Source organism: Nycticebus coucang, chromosome 14 (assembly GCF_027406575.1).
Source record: "Nycticebus coucang isolate mNycCou1 chromosome 14, mNycCou1.pri, whole genome shotgun sequence".
NCBI classification, from domain to species: domain Eukaryota; kingdom Metazoa; phylum Chordata; class Mammalia; order Primates; family Lorisidae; genus Nycticebus; species Nycticebus coucang.
The window spans coordinates 90,978,291-91,002,432 of NC_069793.1; the positions used below are offsets into that span (position 1 = coordinate 90,978,291).

At 38.9% G+C, this 24,142-nt stretch overlaps 1 protein-coding gene across 1 annotated transcript in view; it reads left to right on the forward strand.

Annotated features, from left to right (window-relative positions):
* Positions 1–24,142, forward strand: part of CNTN5 (contactin 5) — a 1,447,249-nt gene that overhangs the window by 1,401,359 nt on the left and 21,748 nt on the right. The window contains exons 21-23 of the mRNA XM_053561942.1: positions 1,950–2,059; positions 22,425–22,608; positions 23,043–23,155. Of these exons, the coding sequence (XP_053417917.1) occupies positions 1,950–2,059; positions 22,425–22,608; positions 23,043–23,155 (407 nt within the window). The remainder of the gene's footprint in view (positions 1–1,949; positions 2,060–22,424; positions 22,609–23,042; positions 23,156–24,142) is intronic.

Below are 24,142 nucleotides of genomic sequence, written 5' to 3' on the forward strand. Positions count from 1 at the left end.
ATGTCAGTTGCAAGACTGCTAATCAGAATTTTAGAATAAACTAGAAATAGAAGCGTTTCCCAGAAGGCATTTTTTTAAAACCAGGTAGACGCACAAATAATAGACCGTCGGAATGTGGTACAGATAAGGCAAAGCACTACTCAAAAAGAAATAATAAAAATATTCAAAGGGTAACAACCGAGAAATCACAATTTATACCGTGGCGGGAAATAATGTCAGCTTTTGTGTAAAAATTAATGTGAATTTGCCAAAGCACTCGGAGATGACATCATTAATTACGGTGTGTGATTTTAACGAAGACTTGACCAAAATAAAGTCATTTTTTGGAATAAACATGCACCTTTGAAAAAGTTTTTTGTGGACGTCTTTGGTAACAGCAGCAGGATAGATGTTTTTGACTGATATTTTTCCATTGATGATACACAGAACATGTATGACTATCTCCTACTAGAACAGGAACGGTGTCAGGAAAGTGCTTGAATTCCTGCAGTGTCTGCCTTTTACAAAGCTTATTTAGAACTCTTATCTTTGGCATATGGTTCTTTGAATTTAAAACTTAAAAATAAAAAAATGTGAACAGATTGATCTGAACTCTTATCAGTAATATGGGGTTTGTATTGAAGTCTCTACACTTTTTAATAGAGTATATATATATATATATATTTTTTAGATTTTGTACAGAACTGTTTGAACTCATATATGGCCTTTATTCTGCCATTTCATTTAACGTGCGTGTTTGTGACACAGTATTTGTGATTCAGCCATGTCAAAGCTAGAAATATTTTGTTCCTCACATGCAATGCGACCTCAAATAAGGTGCACTTCCTTATGGCTGCCAGTCAGACGTTGTGTACGTGAAAAACATAGTGCAGAAGGTCACAAAGTGTAGAAACAAATGAAAATGGTTTTGAGCAACAGCGCTGAGACCTTTGAGGCCTTTGCTTTTCCACCTGCACCTGTCTTAAAAGTCAGGGCGTGCCTTTTAAATATCATGATTCTGAACATGTTCTTTAATCATGGAAATGTGGTTTGTGGTTGGCACGATGAAATATATCTAATGAAATTTAGAGCCTATTTGTGCCTACACAGGATAAAACATGCAAATAATAGAATATTTTGTGAATGAACGTTTTAAGTGCCAAGCACAGCACTGAACATTTTACATGTATTATGCTAATTAAAACTAACCTTAAAAATCTGTGAGATAAGTACTTTGCATTATGTCATAGTACAGATAAGGGAGGCTTAGAAAAAGGTGAGGCAACTTATCTAAATAAGGTAAATAAATATCTAAATACTATTTTAAAGGCAAAAGAGCAACTAAAAGTAACTAAAAAGCCAAGCCTGACTCCATAGCCCATTTTTTTAAACATTATGCTAGACAGGGGTTGAAGTCAGATAATTTAAATTCTCCAGGCCGGGCACGATGGCTTGCGCCTGTAATCCTAGCACTCTTGGAGGCTGATGCAGATGAATTGCCCGGACCAGCCTGAGCAAGAGCAAGACCCTCTCTTTACAAAATAGCCAGGCATTGTGGTGGGTGCCTGTAGTCCTAGCTACTCGGGAGACTGAGGCAAGAGGATCTTGAGCCCAAGAGTTTGTGGTTGCTGTGAGCTGTGATGCCACAGCCCCCTACCCAGGGTGACAAGGTGAGACTGTCTCAAAAATAAATAAATAAATAAGTAAATAAATAAATTCTCCAGAAATATCCTAGCCAATCCAAAGATAATAATTTTTGTAACTGGTAAGGTATTGATGAGAATTTACCCAAGTATAGAAATACAAAATGGCCCTTTTTTTCTTAATCTTGTGTTTTTCATAATGACCATGAACTTCACTTCAAAACTGAGATGGAAGGAAGTTAACACCCGACAAGTTCAGGTGCAACATTTTGACAGATGTAACTTGTTATAATTATGGTTCATTGTTTTTCATTTTTCTTTATACAGAACCCAGTGCTGCTCCCACAGATGTCAAAGCCACCAGTATGTCTATGTCAGAGATCCTCGTAGCTTGGAAACATGTGAAAGAGAGTCTGGGACGGCCACAGGGATTTGAGGTATGAACAGAATCACTGAAAACAGGCCTTGTCATACAGAGATGTCTTAGTGACGCTGCAACAGAATTGTATTCCTCTGAAATTTTGTTCTGTGTTAAAGAAGCTAAGGACACCACTTTATGTTGCCCATTAGGCTTATTTTTTGGTACAGTAGTTTCCATAGCACAATGTAAAGATTAAAAAGAAAAAGAGATTGGGCGGTGCCTGCGGCTCAAAGGAGTAGGCCGCTGGCCCCATATACCGGAGGTGGTGGCTTCAAACCCGGCCCCATCCAAAAACTGCAAAAAAAAAAAAAAAAGAGAGAGAGAGAGAAAGAGATGAAAATAGAGTTTTAGATAAAATCAGAAGCTACCGGTAGACTTGTCATGGTATCCAATTATTAGCAGTTAAAAAGAATGTTTTTCTTTCTTCCTAATAATTGATGTATAGAAACAAGTTTTCCTTTTATAATTTCTTGGCAGGTCTTATCTCCAATATCAAATTCTCAAACTTTGCTTGAAACGTATTGATCTATGCAGTAGCTATGTATTCAGTTGAGGTTTTGTTCCTTAAATTTCTAAACATGATTATTCTTTCCTTATAATGGTGAAGATTTCCTATCAATTCAGTGACTTCTATGAAATTTTAGCCTCTCCAGGGACTAGAGATTGGGAATAGTCTGTGGATATGAATATTCCTTGACAACAAGATCTCTGTCTCTCATAATGTTCTTGTTCTTGTTCTTGCCTCGTTTGGCCTGTTAGGGGTAGGAATTAGGGGAATAATTTTCAAAAGATAAAAAAAAAAAATAGCATCTTACCCAAGACCATACTTGCATTTAAAATTTTTACTTTTTATTTTTCTTCTGCCTCAATTTCCACTAAGAGAAAAATCATCTCACTTTTTGAACAATAATCTATCATAGGATTTGTACCAACATGGTTTCCAAGCTGAAGCACATTTTTTATTCTATTTGAGATTTCAAATAATGCCTGATAACCATTTCATTTATATCCATCTAGCATTAGATAATGATTACTGTAGTAAGAATTTAAAAATTCATTATTACAGCAAGAATCATTGATAAGAAACCATTACCTACCCATATAACATCATGAACTTATTTCTCCAATCTTTCTTCAGTGCATTCTTTGAGGGGATCATTTAGTGTGTATCTCCTTGTGAATGCATGTTTATTTGATGAATATTTCTGTTTCTCCCTCTCCATCTTCAGGAGCCATGTCTGTTCAGACATAAATCCAAGCAAGTGGCAGTACATATTTGGTCCATGACAGGCCATAGTACCTATCTGTGGAATGAATGAATGTCTGTGCTTTGCAATCAGCCCCTTTTTGTACAGCTGTGGAAGACACTGTGGTCATCTGCCCAGTCCCCTTCACTGGGCCAATGTGCCATCCCCCAGCTGCTTTGAGTGTTGACTGCGATGGTTCTCAGCTTCCTATCTGGAGAATTTCCCTCCATAAGGGGAACAACATTTTTTTGAAAAGTTAGCTCCTCAACATGTAGGCAGTCTAAGAACAATGGCTGACAGATATTGGTCCCTTGTTTTAAGGAGGAAACTTTATGAAGTTTGTGATCCAAAACTTTTGCCGTGTACATCAGGCCAAGATCAGATTACCTGGGACCACACTCTTTCTCAGCTCCTTCACCTTCCACATTCTGTATTTCTCCCCTTTTTATAGATTTTACTTGCAGGCATTCTCACAATAAATCACACATAGCCAAATTCCTATCTAATCTCTGCTTTTGAGCGTCCCAACTTAAAATATCTAGGTAAGTGAATATTTACTTTGAACCTCTAGGTCAGAATATCTGGAGACATGTCCCCCGCATGCTTAGTCTCAGAAAGCCACAAAGTATATTCGGGTACACTGAAAAGTGAGGGTGTAGGCTCCTATATATCCATATGATGCTTCCTTCACATAGCCAGTCACCCCTAACCACTTTCATTACCCACCATAGTAGAGTGAAATTCACATAACCACCATGACTCATTTGTTGACATTGTCTGTGAGGTCCTGCTGAGATCACATAGGATTTAGATTCGTGCACAATTTTTCTCTTCCTAAACATAAATCATTCATTCATTAATTTAACAAATATTCCAGAAGGCCCACTAAATACCAGACCCTGAGCTAAATGCCAGACCCCGAGCTAAATGCCAGCGACAAATCAATGAGAAAAGTTAGTCCTTGCCCTTGTGAAGCTTGTACTGTAGGAGGAAAGGCACGTGGTAAACAAGCTAACAAATGGCTTGGGCTGATGATGAATGCTGGGTAGATAAACAAAACAGGGCATGAAAGTAGAGTGAGCGAGTCTACTCTGTTAGAGAGTTTGAGAAGTCACTTTTTCTGAAGTGCTGACACGGGAGTGAAGGTGCGACTAAATGAGAGAGAGGCAGAGAGCACAGAAGCCGAGGCTCTGAAGTAAGAGTATGGTGGATGTTTTCAAATAACAGGATGCCAATGATTTAGGTAAGGCAGCCAGGAGCACCGAGGGTGGGGCAGGTAGCAGGATGACAAAGTCATTGTCAGAACAGAGACCAGCTGTGGGGTCTCAAGAACCATGGAAAGACGTTTAGCTTCATCCTAACATAAAGTATTACTATTCAAGTCATTGAAGTATTTTAATAGAGTCAAGAGCTCACATATTTAAAAGCCTCTTTTGGTTTAGAAGTTATAGAATAAACTGCAAGGAAGACCACAGGGAAAATAGCAGAGAGGCAGTTGTTCTAACCTTGGTGACAATGTGCTTGCTTTTGGCTAGCATGGTAGCAGTGGAGTTCATCAGAAGTGGGCCTTTTAAGATATATTCTGAATGGGGCGGTGCCTGTGGCTCAGTGGGTAAGGTGCCAGTCCCCTATACTGAGGGTTCCGGGTTCAAACCCAGCCCCGGCTGAACTGCAAACAAAAAATAGCCGGACATTGTGGCAGGCGCCTGTAGTCCCAGCTACTCGGGAGACTGAGGCAAGAGAACACCTAAGCCCAAGAGCTGGAGGTTGCTGTGAGCTGTGATACCATGGCACTCTACCAAGGGTGACAGAGTGAGACTCTGTCTGTAAAAAAAAAAAAAAAAAAAAGATATATTCTGAATGGAAGTATGACAAAATTTGATAATGAATTGGAAGTAAGCTATAAAAAAGGTGCAAGTCAAAAGTAATTCCAAAGTTTTTGACCCAAGGAATAGGGTAAGTGGCATTGCCATTCCAAGAGATGAGGAACTCACAAAGAAGACTGGGTTTTAGAGTAAAAATCAAGGATTCTGTTTTGAATCTGTTAAATGTATAAACCTTTTTATTTTTAAAAAGAATTTTCATGCAAGTTTTGTCTTAAGAAAAAGATGGGCTAAAGAGCTATGACTAAGGAAAATCATCGGTGCATAAGTGATTTTTATGACTATACCAGCTGAGATCACTGAATATTGATAAACAGGATAGCTGAGCATTGAGTTCTGTGGTGCTCCACCATTTGGAACTCGAGAAGGAGGATCTGGTCAAAGAAATGAAGAAGGAGATGAAGAAGAAATTCAGAAGCCAAGGGAAGAATTTCAGGATGGGGTAACTGCTGAGTGGAGTCAAATGCTGCTGAGTTCAGCAAGATAACACCTGAGCTGGGCCAGATGGCTGCGGCAAGAGGAGACCCGAGCAACCTGATGGAGTGCTGACAGTCGAGGCCTGACTGGAAGTAAAGATCGAGAGTGGCACACTTGTGTCAGAGCATAATGCTTTCACTGAATCTATTTCATCCAAAATGACAAGTTACTACAAATAAAAATGGAATATGTTTAAGAACAGAAAATTAATAGAATAAATCAAATTCTGGAACAGTCATCACAATGACCACATTTTTGAATTTGAAAAAATCAACGGGAATACTGAGAATTGTTTTTACACCTAAAACAGGACAGAATACAAGGGCACAGGAACAACTGTACTATTTTATGGTGCATTTATATATTATAATTAAAAAAAAGTGGTATCTTATAACCAGAAAAAAAAAATCAATGTCTTGTTAATGGGGAAATTAAATGACAATTTTTATAAACAGAAAATAATCCAGTGGACAAATGTAACATTAACTTTTTTTTTTTAAGTAAAATATATGCAACAAGAACTATTTTTGATTGATAGTGTCTTATAACCGGACGGTTACATTTAGATTTAACACTGCATGTGATATCTCTACAGTTTATTATCACCTCTCTACCTTCTCTTTCTTACACCCTTTTCCTTTTAAAGAGAACTCTATTGTAACCATAATTCCAACTTCTGCAATGTCAGAAAGGACCAACTGGAAAGGCACTAACTACACACTGTTTTAAAAACAGAGAAGTCCGTGTTTTCAGCCGTCCCTTTATTTTTTTCCTGAATTGGAATGTAAATAAGATAAATATGGCTCTGCTGTTCTGAATGTTCCATGCTAGTGGTGGAAGACAAATCAAAAATAAACAAGTAAACCAGTAAGTAAGACAAACTCAGATAACAATACAGGCAGAATGTCAAAGGCAGAACAAACTCAGTCCCTTTGAGGAACAGAAAGAAACTGAGTGCTGGACCCCAGGCAGCAACGGTATGAGTAGAGTTAAAAGTAGTCAGAGAAAAAAAAAAATAAATAAAATAAAATAAAAATAAAAGTGCTGTCAGAAAGTTAGGTAGAGACAAGATTCACTGAAGTAGATTATGGAGGAGTTTGTATTTTATTCCAATTGTCATAGAAAGCCACTGATGCAATTTAAGGTCAGGAAGTACAAGTGAGGAGGTTATTATAGTAATATAAGCAGAAAATTCTGATGCCATAGAGGAAGGCCACAGGAGTGGGGTGGGAGAGGAGTGGATGTATTTTAGAGGCAGGCCTGGAGGCTTTGCTAACCGACCGGATACTGGAGGAAGAGGGATGGTTTCTGGATCTCTGGCTTAGTCAAATGGGTAAATTGTGCCATTTTTTAAAAAATGATAGGAACTGAACAAAGAACAGCTTTCAAAGGGAGAAATCAGATTCTGCTTGACCACATTAAGTTTGAGATGCGTATTAGTAATCTAAGAGGAAAGAAGAAAGAAATCTTAGAGGGTAAGTTGGTAGGCAATAGGGTACGCAAGTGTGGAGTCAACTGAGAGAGCAGGGCTGAGGAGACAGGCAGCATTCAGAGCTGTGCTGCAAGAGGAAAGAACTGAAGGGTAAAATTTCAAGAAGAGAGAAGCTATGAGGGGGATGAGGAGGGTCGTGCTGGAACATTTAGCAAAAGAGGAGGAATCAGGAAGGAAACTGGCAAGGGGAGATCAGTTTGGTAGAAGGAAACCCAGGTATGAATCAAAAACTTTAAAAAGTGCATCAAAAAGAAGGAAATGGTTAACGACGCCTAATTCTACAAAGAGATCCAGTGAGATGAAGGCAGAAAAGGGCGTTGGTGATCTTAAGAAAACTTGAATAGTCAAATGAGTAATCAATATCCCTTACCCGGTCAATTAGTAACCTGAAGCTGTAGATAATTAACACCCCTAAATAATACCCTGCAGTCTAAACGACAATAAGTGACATCAATTTCGGAAGAGGAAGCCTCAATTTAGAGCTTGCAGACCCTCAGGACTGTTATTTGAAGTGGAATTGTCTACATTTTGGACCAGGGTATTGAGCGCTTAGATATTCATGAGAATCGCAAATCTCCAATATTGGTATCAGAAATGGTGAAGAGCAAAACTCAACGCCTGAACAGATAATATTTTTGCACTAAAAATTACAGTAAGTGTGTCTAACCAATGCAGAAAATTATTTTAGCCTCATACAAAAGCAGTTAAGAGAAGTCAAGCTGAGACTTTCATGTGAGAAGTTTCCCTTGATGTACCAGGTCTCATAGGGAGGTAAATGAGAAGAAATCATTTCTGAAGTCACAGCACAAATTTATTTCCTTCTAGAATACGCTTCCTGTCAAGTGCACACTCATCTGCCACTTTCCTGTGGATGACTATATCTCTGCACTACAGAGTGTGGTGTTACCTGAGGATCACACCTCAATGCATTCTCCGTAATAAACAATAAAACTTGGACTTCTTTATGACTCCTTTGATTGACATCTTTGTATATTCCTTCCTGCTAAACAGGGGGAGCTGTGCCTGAGCAAGGGTCATTTAGAGAGGAGATGGACATCCAGGGCAGGGACGTCCCAAAGGCTCTCGTGTCCTGGCTTGACCTTCCCCAGCCAGGTCTCCGTGACTGTTCTCCCTCCCCAGTTCTGATTCTGACTCTGATTGTAGGTTCTCCTGACATGGTTATAGCCTGACTCTGACTGTCACCTTGGGGTGGAAGTCAAATTTTTTGATATCATATGCCCCTGATCCAGCTTTCCTTGTGTTTTACCGGAGTCTTATTTATTATTTGTTCATTTGTTTATTCAACTATTACTTACTGAGTGCCTGCTACATTTTAGTACAGGTCTCAGGCGACAGCGGTTCTCACCCTGTGGGTCACAATCCACAGCAACTGTATTAAAGGGCAGAGGCATTAGGAAGGTTGAGAAGTACTGGGCTAAAACAGTAAGTAAAATAGAGTTCCTGCCCTCATAGAGTCACAGTCTATCAAGGGAGATGCTATTTCTAGGGGTTCTTGGGTTTTGTTTTTGCCTTTTGTTTTACTCCTAAATGAGTTCTCCACCCTCACTCCTTCGGCTCCTTTTGCTGCTGACTTGCTTGGCCAGTCTCCTCCCGGGTACAGCCCTGCAGAGCAGCAGGAAGGATCACCATGGGAGGCTTCCCCAGACACCATCTGTACCCACTTACATTTGCCATTTCTATCTTTCACAGGGAAGCTTTCATTACGTCTTAATTGCCTTTACAAATACTGAGTTTTGGCTTAAACTTATTTTTATCTGCAACTAACTCAACACTTTCAAATACATTAACCCATGAATCCAAATCAAACGGTGATTTTTTTTTTTATTAGATTGACTAATTGCTTCAGCTAATAGAATGGCCATGGCTATTAAGATGGTAAGAACATGCAAATACACAAGAATGATGCCGGCTCTTTCTGCTTCTGAATGGATGGGTGTTGCCAAATGTACAGTTAGGCTGGATGAGAACTCTTGTGGGAAAAAAAGTCTTTCCAACAAGATTTCAAGAGTGCTTTCTTTAAGGACAGCGTTAATGACCTTCTGGATATATAAACATCAATACATCTAATTATACTTTTACAACTATTTGAACATTCTCTTGGAACCACCCATCTGAGAATTTTTGTTACTTACATGGAAGTAACTTGAGATTTTACAACTGGAGACACTGAATGGAGGAAGCATTGACATTGAGATATGTGAAGTTTCCAGCTTACGATACGCAGCATGATTAAAAATTGAACGTGAGCTGTATTTGTTGAGCAACTTTGATTCATGAATAACCATGACTGTCCCATCTGGACTGCCATCTCTGTCACCGGCCCACGCAAGTAAATTATTAGGTTCACTTTTGAATTTATGAATCCACAAGCATTACATGTCCTGTGAACGGTAATACCTGAATCCTAGAGCAGAGTCCCTCAAGCTTTTCAGAGCATAAAAGCATTTTTATGTTATGCAAATTCAGTGCAGATGCCTGTCTGGCACAAAAGGAAGAATTAACGATAAAGGCCAAATTTCACAATCCTTTCTCTGGTTTTCCCAGACCAGAAATAAGGATGGAGTAAATTGTGATAATGGAAGTTTGGATGATTTATTTTTTTATTCCTGTAAGCAGCAAGCATTTATTAAGTATGGGGCACTGCGCTAGGCCCTGTGAAGGTAGAAATTGATAAATCGAGGCCTTGCCCTCAAAGTGCTCATGTAAGGAGCACTTCCTACTAAGGAAGGTTTATAGGAAATTTAAGTAAACAAAAAAGAAGCATATTGGAGTGAGACAATTCTTACCCCAGGGTCCTCCAGCATCCTTGCCCCCTGAAGAAACATCAGTGAGAACCAATCCACACCAACGCCCAGTATGGGTGTAAGGCTCTCCGTTTACATGCTTCTGTCCTGAAAATGTCCTCAATTTCCCTAAATAAAATAAGCCAAATCAATAAGATAGTTTTAAACTATCAATCAGAAAATTTTATTCCTAAATAAAATAAGCCAATCAATAAGATAGTTTTATTTAATGAATTAAAGGAAAAAATTTTTTTCACGTGACATAGTTTTTTTTAAATATTATGTTCTGTGTTCTTACTGTGGAACAGAATCTCTCATGATTGCCAAGTTTACAGTGTTTATATTTATTTTGCACTTTTGATGAAAGAATTAACTGTATTTTTAATGGCTGGACTTATTTTAAGAGTAAGCAACAATGTATTTCTGTAGCAGGGAAACAGCACACCAAGTCCTAGCGTCCTGTCCAGTTGTAAACTTTATTGTGCTTACCGTAAAGAACATATAAAAGACAAAACAACCTCCCCCATTTTACAACTCTCAGTAAAAGATATCCCTACAACTCCTTTTCTGGAGTTACTTGCGAGACTTGCACGTGTTCATTACAAACCTTAGAGAGGACGTGTAACTCAGTTCATTTCAGTCATGTTGCTAAAGCCACTTCCACTGTGATTGCACTGAAAAGACACCAGTGGTGTTGGGCTCTATAAAATAACTGGGGGAGGTGGACGGTTAAGGAGTGAAGGGACAAGATTGTTGTTATTCTTCATTTTATGATCTGACTTTAGTTATCAGAGCTGAAGACCAAAACAAACGGGCCTCATAGTTCTCTGATAGTAACTCATGACAGGCAAGTTGCATTTAATTTGTACAGCAGGGGAAGTAAGTAAGTGTGTGTGTGTGTGTGTGTGTGTGTGTGTGTGTGTGTGTGTGTGTGTGTGTGTGTGAGAGAGAGAGAGAGAAAGAGAAAAAAGTGAAACTTCAGATGTATGTTAAAAGGAGAAAAAGAAACCAAAATTAAATCAGTCACCGAAAAGCTAAAACAAAGATTGTGTTATTTTCCATATGGTGTGTGGGTAGCAGTTGTTTACAGATTCTTTCTGGCTTTTTATTATGAGTATATAAAAATAAAAATATAAAAAATGAAGAAGTGAGAGAAACTAAGATTTCTTGTTTTCTTTTTCTTTTTTTCTTTTCTGAAATGCCATACACTCTGATTTTAACCAAACAGCTCATTTCTCCCTGTCATTAGGTTTTCTTACCGGGCTGCTCTCATCGACTGTGAGGGGAGCTAGAACTATGTCTTTCAAAAATGAGCAGTGCAAAAGAAAATTGAAGAAGCAATTATTTCAGTTGCTTAACTTGTTCCTTTCCTTGTCCACTTGAAAAGAAGCTACAGAGTTTTTTTTTTCACAAAGCAATTAATTCCTCAGCCTGTGTTTTATTTTATTTGCTTGTAGACACGTTGCTGTTGAGTTGGTTTGTCAGTATTCGCTGAGGACGTTTTGCGCCTGTGTCCCTCGGGATGTGGACAGGCCTGTCCTTTCCTTTTTTTGTAGAGTCCTTATTTGGCTTTGGTATCAAGGATACCTAGATTTATTTTTCCTAGTTTTATTTCTTTTATTTTTTGATGCCATTATAAATGCTATCATTTTTTTTTAATTGGGGTTTCTTTATTTTAACTTTGCATTATGAAATATTTTAAAATAGGCATAAATACAGAATAGTAAATTTCTGTGTACACAAAACTCACCTTCAACAAATATGAATTAATAACTAATCTGTTTTATGTATAACTCCATCTAATCAATCCTCCTGTATTATTTTGAAGCAGCCATCAACTATTATATCATTTCACTTAACATGTTTCATTTTTTGAAATCCTAATATATACTTTTAAAAAATTCCACCTCTCTTCTTCCTAAGGACACACAGGTTGGAAAATACATTCAGTTTAAAAGGAGCAGCTCCAAAATCACACCTACGGCCACTCTGCCTCTACGATTTCTCTTGGACTCCTCCTACATTATTGACCAGTGTTGTTCTCCAAGCACCCGTAGTTTACCCATTCAGCCAAGGATTTAAACTCGGTTTATACTTAGATTGTGAGTCATCCTTTTTATAGTTCTCTCACTTCTTGAATTTTCCTTTTATGTTTTCTGTGGTTCTTTCTGCAATAAACTTCCTTTGCTACTCCAGTCTCTGAGGTTGGAATCTTTTTGGCACCATTTCCAGAGGGATTGAAGAACATCCTCAAACAAGAACCTCAACATTTCAACCTTTGCAGCTTCAGCTTTTCAAGAGCTACCTCTTTCCTAGCTTTGGTTTGGGATGATTGCCAAGATTTTGAAATCCTCATCTGGGGCAGGGCTTGTAGGAACACGCTATCGTTGTCTTTTTAATTTCTCTAAGATCTCTGATTTATTTTCTTTGTATCAATAATGTGCACATTATCCCCCTTCCCCTCCGCTCTTTCTCTTCCTCCTCAGTCTTGACCAAAAGAGACTTACAAAATTCGGATTTTTTCACAGAATTAACATTTCCTTTGTTCTGTATCTTCATATTTGTTTTTCCAACTGATTATGTATAGCTTCTATCATTATTATATTTTTCTTTCGATTTTATTTGGGTTCAAATTTATTTTTCCTTTTAGAACATCTTAAGATGAATATATCACTGATTTTTGGCTTTTATTCCTTTCTAATATACACATGAAGACTATACATTTCCTAAACTCACTATTCTCTGTATTTCATATAGAGTAGATCACAAATATTATTACATACTTTTTTGTAAAGATTAATATTGTTCTATTGAAAGTACTAACTTTCACTCTTTTATCTAATTATTATTTACTAAAGATCTTTTTAATTTTTAATTATTATGGGCACATAATAGTTGTATACAGAGGATGCAAAAACAATGTATACACATTTTAAGAGATGTTATCTATGTATTACTTTTTGAAGTTGAATTGAAGATGCCGTTACTGGTCAAGTGTACCCAGACAGGCTGCAATTTTACCTGCAATTCATACACTTTTGGGAATGATTGATTTTACTTCCAACAAGATCTCTTAAAATGTGCATACATTTTTGGCACCTCCAGTATATTGATAGTGTTCGTGTGATGTTTGATACAAGTGTGCAATGCCTATTTATCTTGGGGTAATTGGAGTATCCATCACCTGACATTTATCATCTCTTTATGTTAGGAACTGTAACGTGTTTACAGGTCATCTCACAAAACATATTCCGGTGCATCTGTTGTAATGAAAGCTCTCAGAACTTTCTCTATTCAACGTGCTCTTTGTCAGAGCATTTGAGTAAAGAAGGTGAAGAAGGGAAGGAAACTTACCTTTGCAAAAGACCTACCCTGAATTTTATGGATTAAGAACAAATTCAATTATATTTACAGCAAGTCTTCTTCAGTGTATTTTCTTTAGATCGTTGTGACGGCTTCTAAGAAAAGTAAATACAAATTATTCAGTAAGTGAAATGCCTTATTATCTTCCTGCTGCATTTAAGCTTTCTCACCTGGTATCCTCTGACTGCTATTGAACTGCCGCATAAATATTTAAAAGTTTAACTGAGTATTGCTTATTTATCTTATTTGGTTCATTAAATTGTATCTTTTATAATAAAACTACCTCTGGGCACAAAATTCCTAAAACGTATCTAATAATAGTGCTGCCAGCATTTTTCAGAGTACTGATTATTTATTTATTTATTTATTTATTTTTTTTGTAGAGACAGAGTTTCACTTTATGGCCCTCGGTAGAGTGCCGTGGCGTCACACAGCTCACAGCAACCTCCAACTCCTGGGCTTAGGCGATTCTCCTGCCTCAGCCTCCCGAGTAGCTGGGACTACAGGCGCTCGCCACAACACCCGGCTATTTTTTTTTTGTTGTTGCAGTTTGGCCGGGGCTGGGTTTGAACCCACCACCCTCGGTATATGGGGCCGGCGCCCTACTCACTGAGCCACAGGCGCCACCCCAGAGTACTGATTATTAATAGCTAATTTAGTAACTATACCTAGTGCTAAGTTCAGGAGATTAGGAAGCTGGAAATGGTCTAAAGCAGGGGCTTTGCCAATCAGAACAAATTGATCTTCCACAGGAAATGTGTATACAGGAAGTACGCAGGATTTTGGAACTCTGAGTAGAAAGGCATGGCTCATCTTAGATGTTGCCTAAGGCAGGAAGGATGTAAAAGGGGAAAGCAGTTTCAGGGAAAAGGCCACAGTGTTCCAACTGTATCTGAAGGTGAAGAATTAGAAGAGAAGTAGGCTAATGAAAAGTGTCTGCCTTCTAACCCTCAGCTTACCTTAGTTACAACTATTAACTTCTTATTTAGGAATGGCAGTGAATTGAGTGGAAGCGTAAAACCAGCTTTCCTTCTTTCTCCTAAAAGTGCCCAGGTGACCCTCAGGACCATGATGATCGTCACTGCCATCACAGGGAGGGGTACAAAGCAAACTACTGCAGTGTCTTGTGGGTTTTGCGTGTCTTTCATCTATGGAATGACCCAGCCTTAAAACCCCATTTTCTAGGCCCAAAAAAGCAATGAACTAGCCTCTGGCCTCCATCTCCTTCATCTATTCTTCAGTGAAACAAACTCTACATGAGGCTCTGCCTTCTCAGCCAGGCCCGGGTAGATTTCTCTTGGTTGTCTGGGGAACATGAGCAGAGGCTTGGTACTAACAACCAACTATCAAGCATCTACCTGCACAGAATAGATCACGTTGGTCTGGGACATAAAGTCTGGAGATAGATGTCTCCCCATCCAAACAAACCTCACCTCCTTTTTGGAACACTTGAAGATCCATTAGGTAAGATCCAAAAGTGATTAGACAGAAGAAAAATCTCTGAAAGAAGAAAGCAAGTCGTGAGGCTTTGTATGAATTCTTTTCCCTAGAAACGTTGTTTTTATAAATCAGAAGTTGTGAGCATACTGTTCTAGATCTCAATGAGATAAACCAGAAGAGTTCTTCTATATTTAAAGAGCAATTCAGGATATGAAGAGAATGCAATAAAGTCAAAATCAAAGTAACTAAAATAAAATATTCATCGGAAGCAATAAGATGCAAAGTTGATACTGCTAAATATTTAAACCAGTGCTTCAAAGTACAAACTTGAAAAACAATCCCAGGATGCAAGGGAATGAGTAAGGAGATTCTATGTTAAGGTGAGAGGGAAGATGGTGGACTTGAAGGACAGAGAGATTTGGTTCATTTCATGATCAGTAGTGATCAGCAAGGAAGATAGAATACAGGCAACAAAGCAAAACCAAAAAATCAGAGTACAAATCAAAAACCAAAACTTTCAACATTTAAGATGAAGAAATCCTACGTGTTTGAGGAAATATTAAAATCTTAACAGTTCCCTCTTTATCACCTCCATAATTAACCCAATACCAAAAATTACTGATTTTATTTTCTAAGTATTTCCTGATTTCCTGCACATCTCTGTTTCCCCACCACACCCCGAGTCCAAGCTAGTCTCATTTCTTGGCTAAACACCAGCACCGCCCTCCAACATCTCTTTCTCTGTCTCCTCCAGCGCCTTTCCCATATGGTCTTCTTATTACAACCGTAAATTCTGTAAGAAAAATTACTGAGTGCCTCTATGTGTCAGCATGAAGCAGACGATCACATAGATCAGTCAGAGTAATTTCATGTCTGATCATTGTAACTAACAATAATTACAATGAAAATCAAAGTAAAAACAGGAGACTGACTAAAGGTGGGGCGCTTTCTTTACAGAAGAAGTATCTGAAGGAAGTTTCTCAATTCCACTGAAACGTAGATGAAAAGGCAGAATTAGCCCTTTAGAGAATTGTGAAAAGAACTTTCAGACAGCAGGTGCCAAAATCTCAAAGGATCTAAATCAAGAATCTGATTAAATGTTGTGGCCCATTTTGCTGGAAGGTGGTGGACAAGGGAGATGAGATGAGACTGGAAAACAATACAGAGATTGTAACAGGTAGAACCTTGTAAACCACAGTGAGCAGCTTGGAATTTACTCAAGTACAATAAGAAGCCTATAGAGGGTTTTTAGCAAAGGAGGGATCTTTGAGTTTTTAAAAAAATAATTTAAAAATCAAAACTTTTGACGGCTCTTTGTGTCTTTTCAAAACACATGTCCCATGCACACTCCACCTTCACCCCTGCTTAAAAACCTTCAGCGTGTTACACTTGATCCAGGACGTATTTTTGTATTAGACTTAACTCCTTAACAGAGCTGACCACAGGATCTGGCTCCATCTACTTCTCAAGCATCGTGGGGCATTGTACTCACCCTCTCCGTCCACAGCAGCCTACCTGGAAGTCCTCCTGACTGCGGCACACCACTCCCTCTCTCCATCCTGCAAACGCCGAGCCTCCGCCTTCCTCCTTCCTTTTCTGCTTGGCCCTGTCCCATCTCAGCCTGCAGCTTATCCACCTCTGCCTTAGTGAAGACATCCCAGATCAGCCTGTCCTCGCTAAGTACTATTACCCACAGTAGATTTCGGTCAACAGGTAGCTTTCCACACACTCTGATCATAACCCAATTGTACATTTGTTTTGTGATTATTCATTCAATGGCCTGTGCCCTGAGTAGACTGTAAGCTCTAAGAGGGCAAAGGACTATGTCTATTTTGACTCATCACTAATTCCTAGTTGTTTCTGGGCACAATATTTGATAAATAATACATGTTCAAAATATTTTAATAGATAATTAATACATTTTTTGAACCCAAATCCTGATAAAATATTTGTACTTCAATATGCATTTTGATTATTAAAGAAACCTATAAGCTCTGTAGCATAAATACAATGTTACCTTCAATGGTACAAAAATAGAAAAGAACATTTACCTTCTACAATATTTATTAATAGCAGAAAATAAAGTGGTATCAAGTAAATGCAGGCAGTACAATATTGAATGAGCAATGATTACTGAGTACAATTAAAGATATGGACTAGGGCAGCACCTGTGGCTCAAGGAGTAGGGCACCGGCCCCATATACCAGAGGTGGAGGGTTCAAACCCAGCCCAGGCCAAAAAAAAAGACATAGAATAAGTGCATACTGGAGCTAAGAGAAGAGATACAGTTCTGAAAACTAACAAGTAACACAGATCAGGTAATATGATAGCTCCCTGCACTGTGTTTGGCAGAATATAAGCACACTTTTACCCCCAAATTTTGAGGGCAAAATAAGGAAGTGCATTGTACGTGGGTAGTACAGTGTGGGAGCCGGAGAGCCCAGCAGACCTTCTGGGGCCACTGTGCCCTCCCACCTGGCCTCGGGGGTGCACAGGGTTCAAGTCTAGGAGGACCCAGGATCTGCTGGAATGGAGGGCACAGCCTCCACCAAGTCCCTCAAGGGAGGGAATGGTAGCAGAGCTGGTGAAGTGAGCTAGGGCCTCGTGGGGCAAATGGCGGGAAGGGAGCACGTGGCTGCCAACAGGCTGAGCAGCCTTGGAAGTCCCCCCCCCCCACACACACACACACACGTGAACATCTTGGCTGCTGCCCCCGATGTGGTGGGGAGGGGAGGGCTCCTGGTAGAGAGGGAAGGGCAGCTGTGGGGGGGGCTGTGTGGTCTGCACATTGACCAGATGTGTCAGCCCTCCCCAGATGTGTCTTCCTGCAGAGACACGGCACCTTTTCAAGGGACGTTTTTCTGAAAATTTGAGCAAAAAACATAGGTGCACATTATATATAGGGGCACATTTTACAGGGCAAAATACAGTTGTTTCGTCCATTGTAGCCAGTGTGCCAATCTGGTTGATAAGGGGGGAGGTTGCACACGGGTGGAGCAGAGGGTTGTGAGATGTCTCTGTGTTTTGTTGTGAACCTAAACTACTGTAAAAAAAAAAAAAATGAAGCCTTCCAGCAAGTACAGGCAAGGACAAACTATCAGGAATAAATCTTCAGTGGTTTTATATGCCTGAATGAAAACTAACAAGGGGAAAGTTCATAGCTCACCCTGTAATCAACTGCTTATGGCAGAAATCGTGGGTTCTAGATCCTCTAACTTCAGGTAAGTAAGGGAACTAGATGGTGTGTCACAAGAATATGTTAGAATCTTCAGATATACCAGCTGCACAGTTAAGTGTATTATTCTGGAGAATCAACTTTGAAAATAATAGGGTGTGAAGTAAGAAAAGCCATCCTATTGTTTGAGGTTCAGCCCCACACTCTGAAAGGTGTTGAATGACTCAGAGAATTAATACTTCCTGCCTGCCACTAATAATATTGTATACTATTAATATTATATTTTTAAGTAAAAATAATGTTTGAAAGACAAAATCATAAAATAATATGTAGAATGAAAAAGAATCATATTTACAAATAACAAACAGAAATACAACTATTAAAACATGAAGAAACAGAATAGCTCAAGTAATGGAGCAATTAAAGGCAACTACCTTAAAATGACTCATAAAACTGAGGTGAATTTACAAACAAGGGTATAGAAATTCACTGGTTACCTAACTTGTCCAGCACTTTACATATACCAAGTAAGATTTAAATACAGACCTTCTGGTTTCTGATCTGCCTGGAGCTTTTAACACACTTGCAATTATCTTAGACTTATAAATTTTGTTGAAAATGAAAAATAACCTAAAAATACAAATGATATAACTAAGTCGTATGCACTCTTACAGTAATCTGAAATAGAAAAGAAAAAAATGAAAACTAACATAGACTATTTGAAAACCAGTGTGGCATTTTTGTTTCAAAAAGCATAAAAATGTTTATAGTTTTGAAATCTCCTTTCTAGGATCTGTTTATTCTGAGGAATTAATGTTATATGTGGCAAAGCAAATATATAACAACATTAAAAAAGCAAATGTTGGAAGATACCCAAATGTTTCACAATAGGACAATGGTTTAATGATATATAATACATATATATAAAATATAGATTATTATTATATTCTATAGATCTATATAATATAGAATATTATATTTAATGGGAATATATGTAGAATCTACATAACTATAATGTTAGAGAATGAAAGTAGAACATAAAATTGTAAGTATACTATTATCATAATTATATTAAACATACATAATAATATAGAAATGGACATGCAAAAAAGAAAACAATTGTATGAGAGCATTAAAATTGTAGCTTGTCTATGCTTCCAAGTTTAAATATTTATATCTTTTTAATGTTTTTAACTTCATTGCAAGTGATTTCACATAGAGAATTCGAAGTGTAAGAGTTGATGAAATCTCTATGGAGAAAGAAATCAAATGAAGTTTCAACTTTAGAAGATGTGTGTGATTTGTGACTACTGTGTAACCTCAGTTCCAGCTTAAGAATTACTGTTAAACTCTGAGTATTTTTTTTATTTTACCCTCTCCCACATAATAAAAAAGATAAATAATTATTATTTCACCATGCATTAGCAACTCTTCCATTCTATTTTTTAATATTCTAAGTGTTAGAAAAAGGAATAATGTATGAATTTTTAGATTTCTCTTTGGGAAGTCTAAACCTCTGGGTTGCAGCTGGTACAGATAGAATTTTGTTTTTCTCACAATTGCTTAGGAAACATTTTGTGTTTTACTTGAGATGTTTAATTTTGTGGTGATTTATCAGGACATATATTCGATATTCAATTCGATTTCAATACAAAGTCCAAAATTTGTATTAAAATCTGTATCAAAACCTATAATTTGTTTAATTTAATTACACTGAAGCCCCTCAAATGTATATTAAATTACATTCACGATGACGTAACCAGTAAAGGAAAATGGAAACAGAAAACAGAAATCAGGTCTATGACCAGGGGAAAAAAGATACGTGTCCATTCATATAACCACTTCTCAGCCAATTTTGTAGCTTGGAAATAACTTAGATTGTTTTCAGTTAAAAATATGCTGTGACCAAGCAGGATAAGCTAGTTTTCAGAATTGAGAATAATGGGGCCAGCGTTATATGAAGATAATGTTAGAGAAATACAGCTTTAAAAATTAAAAAAAAAGAAAAAAAGATTTCTGAAGCTTGGTCATCAGCTGTGTGCTCATTCAATTCACTGAGGAAGCAGGGCTGAAAATTAGCATTAGATCATCTTAGCCTTTTATATATAAATTAGGGATCTATGTTGAATTATCGAATTGGATTCAGTTGCAAAGAACTAAATATTCTAGTAGCTTTCTAAAAAAGTGTTGTTTTTTTTTTAATTAAACAATTTACGAAATTATTAAGAGTTAACAGACTGCTAGTTGATCTGGAATGAGTCTAAAAGCCAAGTTATAGGGCCAGTGCACAAAGGAAAAAGCTGATGTCTTTCGAAAGCAGACCACCACTCACTTCAGAAGCACGCTGCACTCTGTGGCTGGGAAGGTGATTAAGATGGTGCCACAGTCAGGAAGAATTCGGCATCCAGAGGCCCCTACTACGGTGCCAGCTCCAGGATCCCACCAGGCCCACTGTTTTGCACCAGCAAAATGACTGTCCTGCTCCCTCCTTTCTACCATAAAGCTAGTGGCTAAGCAATGAGACACTTTTTTTCTTTGAGACAGTCTCACCATGTCACCCTGGGTAGAGTGCCGTGAGGTCACAGCTTACAGCAACCTCAAACTCTTTGGCTTAAGCGATTCTCTTGCCTCAGCCTCCCAAGTAGCTGGGACGACAGGCACCTGCCACAACACCCGGCTATTTTCTTTGTTGTTGCAGTTGTCATTGTTGTTTAACAGCCCAGGCCAGGTTTGAACCCGCCAGCCTCAGTGTATGTGGCCGGCGCCCTAACCACTGAGCTACAGGTGCTGGGCCAGCAATGAGACATTTATTAAAACTGGTGCAAGGGGGAAAGAGGGAACTATAACAACTCATTACTGTGCTTGCCAGCAGGAAAGTAGAGGCAACAAGATGCAGCCTGCATCTCACTTCTGCTTTCAAATCTTGTGCACCAGCGTCTGACCAATACAAAACAGAACCCTGACTGCAAGGGCATCTCATAAATAGGAATTTTAGCTTTCCATCTTCTTCCATTGAGAAAGACACCCAAGAACGAGGGAGAAACAGATGCTGAGCACTAATGTATCCCCTCGATTGCTCCACAACCATATACACCTTCCTCCCCACAGTCCCATTCCCATTTAGTGCAAAGATCTCTTCTACAAATGAAAATGTACTCACCTTCTCTCCAAAAGGGAGAACCAGAGAAAGTCTGATCGGTCAATTTGTCCATCTCAGGATGAAAATCGTGTCTTTCTAGAAAGAACTGCATTTCAAAGTTACCTACCAATAACATACTATATATAAAATATCACAAGAAAGGGAATGGATAAAGTTATTGCATATTTATAAATATATAAAACATAATCCAAGGAAGAAAACATGGCAATCACCACAGTTTTTATGTCATAATGCTGTAGCTTCAATCTGTGACTTCCTTCCTCCTTTTCCCATTTCTCGTTCTCTCTGCCATCAGCCAGCACTGAGGCTGGGTGAGGCCCTTAATATGTCAGGGTAACTCCAATGCTCATTCTTGAGATCAGAGCTCTTAATGATTTCCTGTGGTCACAGCGAGAAGTAGCAAGTCTGGACATGCTCCAGAGTGTCTCCAAAATTCCAGAGAATTCCTCCCCGCCCACATTGGATAGCAGCAGGCTTAGCTGGAATAAAATCTGGGAAAATATGACGTCTGGCTTTCCAGAGTCCACAGTACACAGAACACTTGAAAAAAAAAAATGGGTGCAGTGACACATTACTTTCCCTTCAGTAATTAAGTGGGGAGAAAATATTACTCTTCCACTACTTCCCCCAGAGGGAGGAAGTGGGGCGGGGGCTGCACTTTCCTACACCGAAAGCTGGTTAAAGTCTCGGTTCTGAACGAGTCCAGTCTTAGGTTAACCATGTGACAAACCGATCTAGTTTGGTAGGAGCCCCTTCCAGAAAGATGCTCTCCACACACAAGCTGGACTTTCACAGAAAGCTCTTCATTTCTTCCTCCCTCCCGTCCCCCCACAGTGCTATTTCTCTACATTCAAACCACTCCAAGGTACCATGAATGTTCTGTCCCCTCTTTTCATCAAACTGATCCAGCTTGTGTGATTCACCCAAACAGAAATACTGTTCCTGCCTCTTTCGCAGATAATTCGTTCAAGGTTTCATGGGGTTTTGAATGATAAAATGGTTCTGGGACCCGTGAGAGAAGCATTTCTTCCATTTCTTGGAATGATTCCTCCTTAATGTCAAGATGCCTTTGGGGCTCCTTCCTGTCACCAGGGCACAAAGTGACACGTTGTGTTGTTTCAGTGAATGCTGCTGTGATGCTGACATTTACGCAGATGCTAATCAGTGACGAGGACCAAAATTTGGCCCCTTGGGACCTATTACTTGGGTGCTACAGAGGTATTTCTTCCTAGGGGTAGGCACTGGCCACATCCAAATAAAAATAAATGGATAGATGTTCAAGCGGCCACAGTACAGAGGAAATTTTCAAATTAACCTGCCATATGGTAATTTGTTGACAGGTTAGTTACTGGAAAGACAAGGAACAAGAAGATTCAGCAGAAACAGTCAAAACTCGGGGGAATGACTCCGTCATCCTCACAGGATTGGAAGGGAATACATTATATCACTTCACAGTCAGGGCCTACAATGGCGCTGGGTACGGGCCACCCAGCGGTGAAGTGAGCACAACCACCAAGAAGTCCCGTAAGTGAACTGGGCTTTCTGTTTGTTTCAGACAACAGGGAAACATCTTAACATTCCTGAAAACCATGCGGGCACAAAGTAAGCACAGTCAAAGGGGAGTTGGAGTCCTAGTCTTGCTTCAATGCTTGGATCCAAATTCCAAAACTAGCTCAGAAAATTTTGCATACACAGTATATAAAGGATCTTCGTGTGAAACAAGGCTCAGCAATTTTGACACAGAAAGGAGATAAAAGGATTCAAGTTCAAAAACTCAGCAGAGAAGCGATTAAAATGATACTCCAGAGCAAAACCCTCCTTATCTGACTGGTTGGAAGGGAGCCTATGTTGCCAGCCAACTACTAAACACGAAAAAAGATTGAAATAGTCACAAGGGTTTGAATGAGGAAATGTATTTAAGAATCCATGTCCGTTCACTTTCACTTTTCTTTTTGCAGCCCCCAGCCAAGCACCCAGCAACCTCCGGTGGGAGCAGCAGGGCTTCCAGATGTCTCTGGGCTGGGAACCCGTCGTGCCATTAGCCAACGAGTCTGAAGTGGTGGGTTACAAGGTCAGTGTTCCTTCCCTGTCTTGCACAGTCAGTCATCTCCAAAATCGTTACCGTGAGGATGGCCTGCTAGTAAGGCATTGTAACATCTGGAGCAAACCTTCTGCTTTTTCTCAATCATTTTCTACCTGTATTTTAGAAAGAGACCCTTCCTAGAGGTGGAGAAGCCACGGGAGACAAAATCAGTTTCAATTGCGCAAGGTAGGGGAAGGGAAGATGTAAGAAAAGCAGCCAGAATGAATGTGGTATGAAGAGGGCTCCGGAAGCGTGGTCTCAGGACCAGCAGAGGCCAGGCAGAGAATCCTGCCTTATTCTCCCGCAGACAAACTGGCAGAGACTGGACATTCTAGTCTGAGTAGAATGTCTTTCTATTAACAAAGAAACAGAAGACAAAAAAAAAAAAAAAAAACAAGATGCAAGGTCCAACACGTTAGATAGAAACTAGTTTATGAAGAGAAACAGCGGGAGCTACAAACAAATCTCATACAAAGTCATTCTGCTATATGCCAGCAAGTTTTGAAAATATGAAAACACAGTTTGTTTTTCAAAATTGCAAAACAATTTTGTCCCTGTTTTTAAGATGCGAGTGGCATACATATTGAATTGGTCTAATTTCAAATTCTTGTTCCATAATGTCAGATTCTATTCGCTACCTTAGACTCCTCAGGGAATCATTACTGGATTATTCAAAATATATTATTGAATTACGTGTGGTATTTAAATTTTCCCAGTGATATTATTTAGACAGAAAAGCACTATAGGTAGGTTTGTATTTATTTTATTTTATTTTATTAATTATTATCTTTTGAGGCAGAGTCTCATTATGTCGCCCTCAGTTGAAGGCCATGGCATCACAGCTCACAGCAACCTTCAACTCTTAGGCTTAAGAAATTCTCTTACCTCAGCCTCCCAAGTAGCTGAGACTACAGGTGCCTGCCACAATGCCTGGCTATTTTTGTTGCAGTTGTCATTATTGTTTAGCTGACCCAG